The sequence below is a fragment of the Lathyrus oleraceus genome, chromosome 1, assembly GCF_024323335.1.
Source record: "Lathyrus oleraceus cultivar Zhongwan6 chromosome 1, CAAS_Psat_ZW6_1.0, whole genome shotgun sequence".
NCBI lineage: Eukaryota > Viridiplantae > Streptophyta > Magnoliopsida > Fabales > Fabaceae > Lathyrus > Lathyrus oleraceus.
The window spans coordinates 83,927,550-83,943,970 of NC_066579.1; the positions used below are offsets into that span (position 1 = coordinate 83,927,550).

The window sequence follows — 16,421 nt, forward strand, 5'->3', positions numbered from 1 at the left end:
CGTATCCTTATGGTATAATAAGGAAATAAGAGCATTCGTAGTTCGGGGAACTACGGTTGGTTGGTGTTTTTTAGTGAACAATTGTTTAAATCGCATCCTAAAGGTTAAACGTTGGCTTGTCTACTCTCGGCGGAGGCTTAAGCACTGGTTTGTTATGCGCATTAGAAAGGATTAAATAGTGTTCTTTTTGACAGGAGTTTTGATCACGCGAGGGTGACAAGCTGGATTAATATGTTGGATATTTTGTTTAACTGGTTTCGATCGCACGAGGGCGAGGACAGATAAATTTGATGTGTTAAGACATTTTTGTTGGATGACAATTACTCGGATAGTCGAGTAAGACAACTCGTATCCTAATAATCGGGAAAGGGAATAGAAGACTCTAGACCACTTTCTTTTTCATCCTTAATTATAGAAAAGGGATTTGATAATAATTAAAGTGTCTTGAACGGATGACGAATACTCGGATAATCGAGTAAGACAACTCGTATCCTAAAAATCGGGAAAAGGAATAGAAGACTCTAGACCGTTTTCTGTTTCATCTGAATATTTATGAAAATAAGGTTGTATATGGTTGACGTATTTTAGAATGAACGACAAGTACTTGAATGACCGAGTAAGACAACTCATATCCAAGCATTTGAGAAGAGGAATTAAAAACTCAAGACCATCTCCTTTTTCGTATAGCTTTGATTGATTTATTAAGTTGCGAAAAAATGACAATTGTTCGACTGACCGGGTAAGAGAACTCGTATTCAAACAATTGAGGAGAGAAGTTGAAAACTCAAAGTCATCTACCTTTTCATTTAGCTTATTGTGAAAATATTTCGATTTAATCGGGTTTGGAAGTTTTTGGAGGAATGACAATTATTCGACTAACCAAGTAAGAGAACTTGTATTCAAATAATCGAGGAAAAAAATTGAAGACTCAAAGTCATCTCCCTTTTCGTTTTTTATTATAAAAGAATCAAATTTATTTGTTCTTAAGTGAATTAGAAATGACGACCATTTGACTAACCGAGTAAGAAAACTCATATTCAAATAATCGAGGAGAGGAGTTGAAAACTCAAAACCACCCCCCTTTTCATTTTCAAATGAAGTGTTGTTTAGATGTGATTAAATATTTTAATTTAACTTTCGATGTCGGATCGAGGTTTTAAAATTTTGCATTCTTGTGAATGAATTGAATTTATTTAGTGAATGGTCTCATTGTAAGAAGGCCCAAGAGTAAGCCATGTGAGGTTGATGGCGATGCTTTTTCAAGCGATCGACTTACAAAGGCATTTAAAATGGGCTCGACTTTGAATCGAGAAGTTCTATTTGTTTTAAAAATTGGTTTGAATTGATGGCATGAGAATTATAATCTTTTTGTATTTTTAAGTCTTTATTATTTTTAGGTACATTTTAAGATGAGATGAAGAATGTACAATGATATAGCATAAAGCGAAGTAAAGTAAATACACAAAAATAAATAAATATTAGAAGCGGGATTTAAAAGAGTTAGATGTTAATTGCGGAAATTAAAAATTAGAGTTAATCGTTAAATGTTAGGTGTTAGTTGAAATCAACATGAAATAACAAGAGAATTGTAATAAAATGTTAAATCTAAAACAAATAACTAAAGTTTAAACAATTAACAAAAGTATCATTAAATTAAAACTCAAAATAATATTAAACAATCAAAAATCTCAATTCTAAACTATTATCCAAAATATTAATTTTAAAATACTAATAAAGATTAAATTCTAAAATCATTCTAAATTAAATTAAAATTCTAAAATAATTCTAAATCACCTTATAATTCTAATTAATTTACAATCATTTCTAAAAAAAAAAGAAAACTAATTAAATTCTAAAATATTAACAAAGATTAAATTTTAAATCATTCTAAATTAAATTAAAATTCTAAAATAATTCTAAATCTCTTTATAATTCTAATTAATCTATAATCATTCCTAAAAAAGAAATCTAATTAAATTCTAAAATATTAACAAAGATTAAATTTTAAATCATTCTAAATTAAATTAAAATTCTAAAATAATTCTAAATCTCTTATAATTCTAATTAATTTACAATCATTTCTAAAAAAGAAAACTAATTAAATTCTAAAATATTAACAAAGATTAAATTTTAAATCATTCTAAATTAAATTAAAATTCTAAAATAATTCTAAATCAACTTATAATTCTAATTAATTTACAATTATTTCTAAAAAAAGATCTAATTAAATTCTAAAATATTTTCAAAGATTAAAATCTAAAATTATTCTAAATTAAAATTAAAAATTCTAAAATATTCTAAATCAACTTATAATTCTAATTAACATATGAAATTATTCTAATATAATCCTAACATTAATCAAGATAGTGTTCTAATTCTTTAAAGAGATACTAATTAATCCTAAGATTATATCTAATACATTTCTAATCATGAGCCTAACAAATGGACCAAAAAAACAAAAAAAAACACAGGATGGGCCTACTGCCACTTACTAAGCCCAATACAGGGGGTGTATGGACAATGGAGTGGGTATGTGAGATAGCAAACTCACTTGGGCTTGTGAAAGCCCGAAAATGAAAAATGAATAAACAGATACCCTAATCCTATTGCATGCATTCAACATCTTCACTAAGATGAAGATCCGGTAGCGACGGCGAATCCGGTCGCGCTGAGTCTCGTCACCGGCGACGGAGACTCGAACCTCCGTGATGCTCTCCGCTTCTACTCTCCTCCACCGCCGTGACTACGTATTCCACAAACCAATCCCCGACGCCGGGTTGCAACGATATCAAAAAAACGGATTAAACGCGAAGTAGAGAAAAGTCTTACTGATTCTGATATGGAGGCGTTTCGATTCGTGCTCCCGTGGCTCCGGTTTCTTGCTCTTCCAAGATTTCACTGAATCGTGATGAGGAATCGACTGAGATGTACTGAGTGCTCGCGTTGGTGTGGGATTCCGCTGAATTCGCCTTGCCGTAAGTTTCGTCTCCACCTATGCTCGGTGCTTTTCTTCTTTCTTTTGTTCTGTTAAGCGTGTGTATTCTCTTGCTGTTAACTTGTTAGGGCTTTCAGAAAAAATTGCTTTTGTTCTTGCTGTTGTGTTTATGTTGTTCTGGTTTAAGGTTTTTGTTTTTTTGAGAAAAAAAATTGTTTTGCTATGTTGTTACTGTTTAGGTTTTGAGAAGAATTCTTACTGTGTTGTTTTTTCCTGTTAACCTCTCCTCCCCAAATTTATGAAGACCAGATTAAGTCTTAAGAAACTCCTTGCTTTTTTTGAATTTCTCATCCCAGATTATGTGGGATTTGGTTTATTCTGTTTTAAGTTATTTTCAAAAGCGCTTTTTGGATGTTCAAGTTAACCTGCTGTGTAAAGTTTCAAACTGAGTAATTTGTTTAGTTATTTTTCAGTTTTTTAAGCGCTTTTGAAAAGTGCTTTTTAAAATAAGCTATTTTTGTTTTCTGCAGATTACAGGTTTGAAGAGACTTTGATGGAATGGAAAAGTGGTTGCTCCAAGCTTCAAGACAGCATGTTTTTGCACCTAGGACCAAAGGAGTGTTTAACCACTTAGTAAAAAAAAATGTAATTATTTAGCCAAAAAATGTAATTATTTAGTTTTATAATTATAGCTCTGAGATATCTAATAGAATTAGGAACCTGTTTTCCACTTAATCAAAAAATAATGTAATTATTTAGTTTAATAAAAAATTTAAAGACAAAATGTATTTGGATTATTTGGAACCTTTTGAATTAAATTTTAATTATGTAATTATCTTTTAAGCTTTTTTTCAAAATTTAACTCAACATTTATTTATGCTAATCAATTTCTACTTTTAAAAACAACAAATTTCTAACTTAAGTATAATGACTTAGTTTTAAAAAAAACAAATTTCTAATTTAAATATAATGACTTAATGTTAAAAAACAAATTTCTAATTTAAGTATAATGACTTAATTTTAAAAAAATAAATTTCTAATTTAAACACAAAAACTAAGTATAGTAATTTAATTTTTTTAAAAAACACAATTCTAATTTAAACACAAAAAATCTAAATGTGGGACTTTTAATTTTAAAAAAAAAACAACACAATTCTATTTTAAATACAAAAATATAAATATGGAACTTTTAATTTAAAAAAAACACAATTCTATTTTAAATACAAAGATATAAATATGGAACTTTTAATTTAAAAAAGACAATTCTATTTTAAATACAAAAACCTAAATAGGAGACTTTTAATTAAAAAAAAACATACATGTTTCTAAAAAATGCAAATTCTAAATATGGGACTTTTGAAGCAAAGAAATCTCATGGATTAAACCAAAATGGTCGGACAAAATTGGGGTATGACACATGTATTTTGGGACTCAGAGCTGCTATAGACCTAAGAATCAAGTTTTTGAGTGTGTACGGAGACTCAGCATTAGTAATCAGTCAGATCAAAGGAGAATGGGACACTAAACATCCGAATCTCATCCCTTATCGAGAGCAGGTGTTGACGTTAATCCTACACTTTGAAGAGATTACGTTCGAACATATTCCACAAGAAGAGAATCAGTTGGCGGACGCATTGGCTACCATGTCATCCATGTTCAGAGTCAGATGGGACAGTGAAGCTCCCATGATCACCATTGAACGATTAGATGAACCAGCATATTGTTATGAACTTAATACTGAGGGAGTATAGGAGAAACCTTGGTTCCACGAAGTGAAAAGATATTTAGAAACTCAGGAATACCCTGAAGGGGCATCCATCAATGACAGAAAATTCCTGAGAAAGTTCTCCGCTAAATTCTTTTTGAGTAATGGAGTATTATACAAACGTAATCATGATTCGACTTTGCTTCGCTGTGTGGATAGAAAGGAAGCAGAAAAGATTATGGAAGACATGCATGACGGTATTTTTGGAACTCATGCTAGTGGACATACGATGGCCAAGAAGATTCTGAGATCAGGGTATTATTGGTCTACCATGGAAGTTGATTGCCACCATCACTCCAGAACCTGTCACAAGTGCCAGATCTATGCGGATAAAGTACATGTGCCTCCTGCTCCATTAAACGTGTTGACAGCCCCTTGGCCCTTTGCAATGTGGGGCATTGATATGATTGGAGAGATTAAACCTACTGCTTCTAACGGTCATCGTTTCATTCTTGTTGCTATTGATTACTTTACAAAGTGGGTAGAGGCAGCCTCATTTGCTTCTGTTACCAAGAATGTGGTGGCACGGTTCATCAAGAATAGTCTTATTTGTCGATATGGCATCCCTGAAAGAGTTATCACGGACAATGGCACAAATTTGAACAACAAAATGATTACTGAACTCTACACGCAGTTCAAAATAAAACACCATAACTCTTCTCCGTACCGGCCAAAGATGAACGGCGCCGTGGAGGCTGCTAATAAGAATATCAAGAAGATCATACAAAAGATGACAGTAACGTACAAAGACTGGCATGAGATGTTACCGTTTGCTCTTCATGGTTATCGCACTTCAGTACGCACTTCGACAGGGGCAACTCCTTTCTCTTTAGTCTACGGAATGGAAGCCGTCTTACCAGTGGAAGTTCAGATTCCCTCTCTAAGAATCATGAAAGAGGCGGGCTTAGATGAAGATGAATGGATTCAGACTCGACTCGATCAGATAAATTTGATTGATGAGAAGAGACTTGCGCCTGTCTGTCATGGGCAGATATATCAGAAGCGCATGACCCAGGCATTTAACAAAAAGGTCAAGAGACGGGTGTATCAAATTGGAGACTTGGTAATAAAGCGTATCATTCTACCACAATGTGATTCTAGAGGCAAATGGACTCCCACATACGAAGGACCATTTGTGGTTAAGAAGGTATTCTCTGGTGGAGCCATGATACTTGCTACAATGGATGGCGAAGACTTCCCACATCCCGTGAACGCAGACATAGTTAAAAAATACTACGCATAAAAGAGACCCGCTAGGTCGACGTACCTAGGCAAAAGTAAGGGCATCCCGGCGAACCAAAAGGGTTCGGGCAAAAATTAGGGATAAACATGTAAAAATGTACACCCGGCAAGTCGAAAACCTGAAAAGGCGGCTTGGGCAAAAAAGGGTATCCTGGTGGACTGAAAACCTGAAAAGGCGGTCCAGGCAAAAATTAGGGATTAAAGCGTATGACTATGTCCCGTTCTCGGTCAGCTTCACCCAAGTCAAAGGGACTGAACAAGCCAATCATTTTTATCCGACAGCAGGAGATGAGAGGCTTGAAGACATAATGACAGTAGTGGAATTAAAATCAATAGGACTTTTTCTGCATAGCTTTCTCTTCGTTTTCTTGGCAATTTCCTCTTACTAGGATTTTTGTCTCCTTGTACACAAATTTCCTGTTTATAGGCCCTCTTTCAAAATCAACACAATTTTGTTTCCAAAAAAAAATGCTTTTGTTTTACTTTCTCTGTTTTGTTTGCGTAAACGTCCATTGATTTAGATTGAATTGATATATGCATTTGAATATGATCGATGTTTATCAAAAATACATGCATAAAACGGAAATAGCAATTACAAAAGACTTCAGGATCAAGGAGAAAGTCTAACCATGCGTTCCAATGAATTCGGTTGCTAACTCTATTCCCCAACAAAAACCAGCTATTTCCCAGAAGAGGTTGGCATCACCAGACAGACTGGTCATCTCTTCCATCCCCAGCCAGGCTCTGTTGAGTGTTTCCACCATCAGACAGAAATCAAGTATCCCCAGCTAAGAAAGGGTCATCAATACAAGTCTCCAACCAGAAGATGGGGATTTATTTTCCCCAGTGGAGTCGCCAGGAAAAACTTTTCAGACGCATAATTCATTCATTACATCATTTCACAGCATACGCATGCATACATTGTTCGCATTTATTTTCATAAGCATAAAATATCTCATGCATCATGACATGGCATGAAGCTAACTTTATTTTTCAGGTTAATTATCCTCCGGATACAGTCAAAATAAAGATCCATTCAGACGGACATCTTTATCGATTACATTTACATCTTTCAGATATAATCCACATGAACATCCGTTCAGACAAGCACTCTGATATTCTCCTAATGGTGGCATCTTTAAGCCCATCCCAGACATTTATTGCAAATACAACATGTACAAATATTGTCAGATATAGCCTAACGTACGGTTCATTCTGATTCAGCCTAACGAATGGTTCCTCCAACTGCTCCAATACGGTCTAGCGTACGACCCATTTGGATATTCATCCCCTCGGATACGATCTAGCGTATGATCCATTCTGATCTTTATTCCTCCGATACTACCCAGCGTACGGTACATTCTGAAACGTGGTCTAGCGTACGACTACCCTTTCATCCTCAGATACAACCCGATGGACGACTCATTCTGCAACTCGGATACGATCTAACGTACGATCCATTCTGATCTTTCATCCTCAGATACAGCCTGATGGACGACTCATTCTGCAACTCGGATACGATCTAGCGTACTATCCATTCTGATCTTTCATCCTCAGTGAAGTCACCGCCTAAGGGACAACTCACTCTGCTATTCAGATACGGTCTAGCGTATGATCCATTCTGATCCCTTATCCCCAGCAGCGTATGACACACTCTGACTCCCCAGCGAAGTCGACAGCCTAATGGATGACTCACTATACGGTCTAGCGTATGACCCGGTATGACACCCATGTCTTCAGATATCGTCTAATGTACGACGCACTCTGAAGCTCTCATCATCAAACTTCCTGGATGGCATCTTTAAGCCCATCTCCATCAAGACTAACTGTTGATTAACAAGTGAAAATTTTGGGGCATTCTAAGTGTTCAATAATCTTCCACCTCCAGACCATGAATGTCGTACATACCATTCTAACTCTCTCGGTTCAAGAATATTGAACAGGGGCAGCTGTCATACCCCAAAATTTGCCCGTTAATTTTGCAAGATATTTTTCAAGGCACTCCAACTCATTACTCAAGGCATTGATCTTAAAGGAACAAAGACCCAGCACACAGGTGGTCAAATCCAGAAAATGGCTTAAAATGGCTTGCTCGCTAGGCGAGCAAAATCATTCGCCTAGCGAACTCTTCGCTGCACCACTCGCCTAGCGAAGCTTGTGAATACTAGAATTTTTGGGCTTCATTCTGAGCCCATTAGGTCACAAAAACTATTATAAATACCAAGGACCTCATTCAGAAAAAAGGAGATCAGTCAAGACAGAAGGAGACGAACAGAAACCCTAGCAAGGAAACCCTAACAGAAGCAACCAAGCAAACCCTGAAGGCTAACCAAGAGAATTCAGAGCAACCCTAAAGGAAACCCTGAAGACAACTCATCTACACAAAGGTTACCTCCGCCCAACTCAATCCGACACCAATTCTAAGAGTGATTTGCCAATTCAACGTTGCAATTCAATTGCAAACAGGTTTGCACTACCATTACCGCTTTATGCTCTTAATTTACATGTGGCATTATGATTGAATTTATAAAAATATCTTAAGTTTTGCATGTGGATTTAAGTATGCATGGATGTCTTGAATGTTTTACCATGTAATTGCTGTAATGGATGCCATAGGGTTTGGAGCTCGCTGAAATCGTACTGTTCTTAAATTCAAAACCCGCAGTCGTTCGCTACCACATCGCTAAGCAAACCTGTAGAGAGTGTTCGCTAAGCCCTCGCTAGGCGAGGCAACAACGAACGTGACAGTCGCTGACTTTTCTGTTCTGATCTTTGCTAATCTGACATGTTTTATCATAGTCATGCGTTGTTTACCTGACCCTATTACTGTTGTGATTCCTTTTGTTAGGTGCAATCCTCGATTGCACTCTGATTTGGTATTCTGACCTGTTTGCTGAATTTTGTAAGGGTTCACATACTCCCGGAAAAGGTAGCTTGCTAGGTATTCCACTTTATTTGTGGGATACCCTTGTGGAGATTCATCCTAATTACCTAATCGATTATAATATGGAGATTCATCTTAATTACCTAATTGATTATAATATGGAGATTCATCCTAATTACCTAATTGATTATAAAATATTGCCTTTGAATATGTGATCTTGGCCCTCTCTTTGTTGCCTTACGGTATTACGGTCATGTCCCGCGAATGTGGGGATACACTTAGCAAAGACCCTTCAATTAAATCATGATGTCCCTATAAGATAAATCATAGTCCCTCGGATGTTACCTGCGAATATATGATTTTGTCCCTCGATGACCCGTCGCTGTAGCCTACGGTTAAATGATGATCGTCCCTTCGAATGCTAAGGTATCCTTACAAGTGTTGCCTTCAATGACCAATCGATGACCCTACGATGACCCTTTACATCCAAAGGATAGAACTACTTACTTCTCAATAGTAAGGACAGTTTTACCCTCATAAGGATAGGAAATGCCCATAAAGACCTTGGGTAGGTATAACTCCTAAATGCTTGCTCACAACTTAAACTACTTTTCACACCTCACACTTTTCAAAACCTCAATTAGAAAATCACCACTTGGCATACATTCGTACTAGAATCATTGCCAAGTTATATTTTTCTAAACAGCTTTCAAAATTAAACGAGATAAATACTTTGTATACATTCGTACAAGAATCATTACCAAGTTAAACTCTCTTTTCAAAACATTTTCTAAACAGCTCTCACACACTTTTTCAGACAAGAAAAATAACATAAGTAATCAAGCAATTAAGAGCCCATGGATAACCATGGATACAAAGGGTGCTAACACCTTCCCTTTGTATAATGTACCTCCCGAACCCAAAATCTAATTAAGGTCTTTCCTGTTCTTTTCCACCTTTCCTTATGGGATAAAAGAAAAGTCGGTGGCGACTCTTGCTATCCGCGACATTTGCTTTCCAAAGCAAAAACACACAAAGTCAGTTCACCGTATGACAGGGGTGTACTAGATGGACAATTGCCTTCCTTTAGTTTGCGCTTTGTGCATGTGGTCTTGCTTTCCTTCCTCCAACTTACTTCTCAAAAGTTCTTGTGTGTCCACTACTTTGAGTTGCTCGAATAGTTGGTCTAGATGACTTATGATTTTTCTTTTGACAGATTTGTTATTTTTCTTTTTGTGTTATTTTTATCATTGGCCTTGTCAGATTTGTTCCTCTTGAATTTTTTTTGTTTTTTTTTTCTTTTATATTTTTATAAACTTTACTTTTTTTATAGTAATATATCGTTTTAGCTTGACTATTAAAAAAATAAGAAAATAGACCCCTAAAAACTTTTTAGAAAGGAGACTATAATCTAAAATGGTGGATAATTAAAGTGACATCAAACAACTTTAATCAGAAAAGTTCCTTCAAAACAAACTTTTACCCGCATAAATAGTCATCTGCATAGTACTAAGGAGGCCAAATTCGTCCTATTGAAAGTGTCAGCTTATTTAATGGGTACCCTAAAGAACAAAAATAAAGAGAGTATGGTAGTACAATAATAGTATTACCACTTTTCAAATCATGTACAACACACAAGTTTATCTATATTGGTGAGAAAAGAGAAATCAAGGTTAGTGAATAATTAATACTCAACCCAATCACTGAACTTCTGACTGCATAATCAATGGACATCTAGTAAATAATGAGTAAGATAGGATAGTGAGGTAAGTGATCAATTAATTATGATGATAATGATATTATGAATATATTCCAAGTAGGAGAGAGAGAAAGGATTACTTTATTTATATATTTATTTTATAGTATCTAATTTAATATTGATTCTATATACCACAGTCAAATCAAGCGGTAAACTAAGTTTTAAAAACATTACTTTATTGCAGTGATATTGTTATTATTTTAATAGTTTCCACATATATCTTAAAATAAAAATTTAAATAATATTATAAAATATTATATAATAACAATATTTTAAATAAGGTTATAATTAGAAAAAATAATATATCAAAAATTAAATATTCTTTATATGTGTATGTAGTGGTGTATGTATTTAGAAGAAAAAAAGTATAGGTTCTAATTATTATATTTTTTATTACTTTGTGTTATTATTAATAGTACTAAATAGTACTGGGTGTCTGCCACAATGCAAAAAATTCCAGAGCCGTCTCTGCATATTCCAGCCTGTACATTTGATCACCTTCCTTGCTCTTTCACCGCCTCAATCTCACCGTCATATATATATATATATATGGATCATGCTAAGATTGTTCCAGGGCCACTCTTCAAGAATACAATATAAAGAACTTTTTTTTAAAATTAATTATTTTAATTTTGAATACATTGAATACTTTAAAAAATTCTTACCAGTTTAAATATTTAAAGAATACCTCTAGCATCTCTCTACATATTAATTTGTTTTACTTTATAATTTGTTTTCATTAAACACATAGCATTGATTTCTTTACTGTTGGTTCTCGTATATTTTGTTTTACTCTTTCTTGTTTAATTTTTTTAAAAAAATTACGTATTTAAAAGTGGTGTTGTGATATATTTAAAAATTACGCATTACATACATAAACTAATTATTTATATATTATTAATTAAATTATAAATGTAAATAATACTTTATGTTTAAATTCAAATTTTTAAGCGTATTTTTTTCTGTTTTTTATTATAAATCATTTTAAGAAAAAGTACTATATTAAATTATAAATTATTTTATAATACAATAAATTATTAATTTTTTATATTAAATTATTAAATACTTGTTCTTTTTCTGTTCAAATCTTTAAATTTATTAATTTTCACACAATTAATAAAGGATAATTTTGTAAAATTCTTGAAATTTTTACTCAACTAACCCACTTTTTCAAAAAAAACCTCAAAAAATTCACTTTTCAGATTAATTCTCAAACTACCCCACTTTGAAGAGGTGGTGATATATGAATTGGCGCCTGCTGTCTAAGTTAAAGAGGTGACGCCAATTGGATTGACTTATGCACATGGTGCTGCCAATCCAATTGGTGTCCATATTTAAAAAAGGAGATGAGGCGCCAATTGGTCTGACGCCTTTGTGTGTTGTGTAATTTTTTTTAAAAACAATGTACGTTTTAGATAAAAGTCGAAATCAGACCAATTGATATAAATATTAATATTAATATGCGTTTACATACGAATATCATAAAGACTAATGTCGTTGATTAGGATGACCTAACCGACCTCCGGTACCACATCCCTTAGCTACCCGAACGCGTGGCTCTAATCCATGTTGATGATTCACCCCAGGTGTTTGAGGATTTAAGGACCCAGGAACATCACCACCACATGCAATGAAGCGATATCGACATAGTTAAGTTCGTGACCCATGCTAGAGTAGTTGGACTGTGTTTGAGTTATTGGAGGGCGATCAGGATGATTGAAGGGAGATATTGGTGTGAATGATGCGTCGAGGAAAGGTTGAAATGATTGTTATGGTGTTTGGTAGCCATATGGTTGTTGCATCATCCATATGGTTGAAATGATTGTCATGGTCTATATGAAGGTTTCTTTGGTCTGTTTAGCATTCACTCCATGGCCTTACATGTTCATCTTTTGCTTGTCTATGTTCATTTCAAGCTCATTTCCATGGCATCATAACTTCCATTTGATTCAATTCATCCTTAGCACTACATCTGATCATATCCTCATGCTTAGTCCATGTCTAACCTATTTCATCTGGCCAATGCCATTCATATCATTTGCATTATCATTGTTGTTTGGTCCATGAATCTTTGATTATGACCTAGTTCATTATACATCTTAGGCCTTGCTAGAGTTTTTGTTTCATGTTTGGCATTGTTCATCCAAGTTATGGTCATGTTCATTGATCCATGATTAGGTATTCATCAAGTTCATCACTTAGTATATTCCATGTCATTTTCATTAGTGTTTGGTCCATGAATCGTTGGATAGGTCATAATCATTATCCATTTTGGTCCTTAGGTCTTGATTCATTCAAAATTTGTGTCCATTGATTCATGTTATCATGTTCATTCATTTTAATATCTTTCATATCCATACAATTCATTTCAAACAGTCAATGCATTCAAATATCAAATATCATTTTATACAATCACATTTAAAGTCCATACATGCACAAAGGCTACAGAATTGACCATTTATACAATAGTTGACTTTTGGTCAACATTTGACTTTTTGCGCGACAACCACAACATTTAAAAAAAACATTTCTAACTGATTACAACAATCAAACTGATATCATTTGGTCCAAACATCACTTCCTTAGCATCCTTATCATTTTTTACTCGCACCCATCCACGTAAGGCATCGAGTATCTCAAAACTTCTAATTTTTTCGCCTTCAGGTATGTTTCCGTCTAACCAACGAACCAACTCGCCCTGTAGTTGCTCGAAACAACAAATGTTCTACAAGAGCATCTCCATCGGAGACTTGTCTCTCGAATAAATCAATTTTCCATAGCGGCGACGAAGACGAACCATGTCTGCAATATAATGAAAAGAGATGTGGAAAAATGAATCACACAACACCTCTATTTATTAAAAAAAATACGCAATACACAAAGATACCAGATCAATTGGCGTATCCTCTCCTTTTTTACACATGAGCGCCAATTGGATTAACAACACCATGTGCATAATCAATCCAATTGACGCCACTTCTTTAACTTTGAGAACAAACGTCAATTCATCTAGCGTCACCTCTTCAAAATAGAATAGTTTGAAAATTAATCTAAAAAGTGAATTATTTTAGAAATTTAAAAAAAAACTAGATTAGTTGATTAAAAATTTCAAAATTCTTCCTAATCAATTTTTTTATAACAATTTCATAATCCCACTTTTATATTAGATATTATAAAAACACTGCATCATAATCATAATATATAAGATATTACTAACTTTTAAGATATTAGTATGATATCTCACTCCACACTTAACAACCACGTAGCTCCAACACCATGGTGTGGTTTTCAAAGAAGAACCATTCGTGTGGGTCTTTTTTGAGGGGTCCTTAACATTCAAAATATTTATTTATTCAACCCCACGTTTTTCTTTCCTTCCCTAACCCTTCTCTCTCTTTTCCCTCTACTTAAATCCTCCTTCCCCTCCCTCCTTTTTCCACTCATCTCATCTAACACTTTCCCTCCCACACAAAACACTAATCACACCTCCGGCTCTTTCTTACTATCATTACAAACTACACCCCCTCTTACCAAGTGTCCAAAACAACATTATACTTTGTTTCTTAAAATCACCAAAACAAAACAAATAACACAATGGTTGATGATTCACCTTCTTCACCTTCACATTCATCACCACCACAGTCATTGAGTTGTTCAAGTGATGAAGAAAAGAGAGGAAAGAAAAGAGAAAGAGATAATAACAAAAACACAAACACAAACACTAATCACCCAGTTTACAGAGGAGTTAGAATGCGGACGTGGGGAAAATGGGTTTCCGAAATAAGAGAGCCAAAGAAGAAAAACCGAATCTGGCTTGGAACTTTCGAAACAGCCGAAATGGCGGCGCGTGCACACGACGCAGCAGCACTTACCTTAAAAGGCTCATCCGCATTCCTTAACTTCCCCGAACTCTCAACTTCACTTCCTAAACCAGCTTCCAACTCACCAAAAGATGTTCAAGCCGCCGCCGCCAAAGCCGCTCTTATGGTCCCTCCGCCTCTCTCACCGGAACCTTCTTCTTCCTCCTCTTCCTCCTCCACATCCTCCACCTCCACCTCCTCCTCGACAATAGAAGATCTGGTAGAGATTGTTGAACTACCGCGACTCGGAACATGTTTTGAGTCACTCGACCCGAGTAACGAGTTAGTGTTTTTTGACTCAGTTGATTATTCAGAATCATGGTATCATGGCATTTATGATCATGAAGAAGAGAATGGTTATGGTAGTGGATGCAACTTCAACATGATATCAATGCATGACCCAGAAAACACGGTTCTTTCATTGTGGTCTTGAACAACTGTTCTTAATGTCACATACCCTTTTTTGATGTGTCTGTTTTTTTTTTTTTTTTTTTTATTTGAATTATTGCATATAGTAATACTTTTATTACTTTAGTAGGGGTCCTTTGGCAATTTTTATTTCAAGGGGGCTAATATATATGAATATGAATGTAATTTTTTTGTTATTTTTATGTGGTTAACATATTCTCAATTTTGATCAAAATTTTTTATATAATGAGATGTATATTTATGGAATTTATAATACAAATTGTTATTTTACTTTTTTTTCTCCTTTTCAAATCATGTACAACACACAAGTTAATCTATATTAGTGAGAAAAGGGAAATCAAGGTTAATGAATAATTAATATTCAACCCTATCACTGAACTTCTGACTGCATAATCAATGGACATGTAATAAATAAGGAGTAAGATAGGATAGTGAGGTAAGTGATCAATTAATTATTGATGATAATGACATTATGAATATATTCCAAGTTAGAAAGAGAAAGGATTACTTTTTCTTTATATATATATATATATATATATATATATATATATATATATATATATATATATATATATATATATATATATATATATATATATATATATATATATATTATAGTATCTAACTTAATATTGATTCTAAAACCACAGTCAAACCAAACGGTAAACTAAGTTTTAAAAGTTATTTGATATTATATTGTTATTATTTTAATAAGATTCCACATATATCTTAAAATAAAAATTTAAATAATATATAAAAATACTATAGAATAATAATAATTTAAATAAGGTTATAATTGGAAAAAATAATATATAAAAATTAAGTATTCTTTATATGTGTATGCAGTGGTGTGTATTTAGAAAAAAAAGTGAAAATTTTACTCAAATATTCCTGTTTTTCAAAAAAAATCTTAAAACAAAAAATTCCTAAACTACCCCAGTTTCAAAAAAATATATATGTATGGTATAGGTGTCAGATCAATTGGCGTCTACCCTTAAACAATAAGTGGAGGCGCCAATTGGATTGTCTATAGCACATGGTGCTGCCAATTCAATTGAGGCAAATTGGTCTGGCGCCTCAGTGTAATTTGAAATTTTTTGGTTATAAATAGATGTGTGATTCATCTTCCACATCTCATTTCGTCATATTGCAAACATGTTTGGTGTTCATCGTCGCTATGGAAAAATGATTTATTCGAGAGACAAACCTCCGATGTTGATACTCTTCTAGAACATCTGTAGTTTCGATCAACTGAAGAGGGAGATGGTTCGTTGGTTAGATGGAAAAATACCAGAAGGGGGAAAAATTAGAAGTATTGAGAGACTCGATAATATATTTGGTTAGGTGCGAGTCAAAACTGATAAGGATGCTAGGGAAATGATATTTGAACGAGATGACATCAGTTTGATTGTTGTAATCAGTTATAAATGATCTATTTTAAGTTTGCTTATGCTGTAGTGATGTTTGTTGTTAACCTTGTTGTAATAAAAAGATAATGATATATAAAAATTCAAGGTTACAAAAATTAAAAGGAGATATTATTTTAT

At 33.8% G+C, this 16,421-nt stretch overlaps 1 protein-coding gene and 1 long non-coding RNA gene across 2 annotated transcripts; both read left to right on the forward strand.

The window, feature by feature from the left end:
- Positions 1-2,455: 2,455 nt before the first annotated feature.
- LOC127117532 (uncharacterized) lies at positions 2,456-3,770 on the forward strand. Its single transcript, XR_007801986.1, has 2 exons — positions 2,456-2,975; positions 3,466-3,770. It is a non-coding gene; the product is annotated as an uncharacterized LOC127117532 (long non-coding RNA).
- A 10,119-nt stretch (positions 3,771-13,889) lies between these two features.
- LOC127117543 (dehydration-responsive element-binding protein 3) lies at positions 13,890-15,150 on the forward strand. Its single transcript, XM_051047600.1, has one exon. The coding sequence runs from the start codon at positions 14,180-14,182 to the stop codon at positions 14,876-14,878; it is 699 nt and encodes a 232-aa protein (XP_050903557.1). The 5' UTR covers positions 13,890-14,179; the 3' UTR covers positions 14,879-15,150.
- Positions 15,151-16,421: the final 1,271 nt, after the last annotated feature.

What these genes read in the sequence shown, in the direction of transcription:
- LOC127117543 (XM_051047600.1), top strand. Translation starts at nt 14,180, where the DNA reads ATGGTTGATGATTCACCTTCTTCACCTTCACATTCATCACCACCACAG.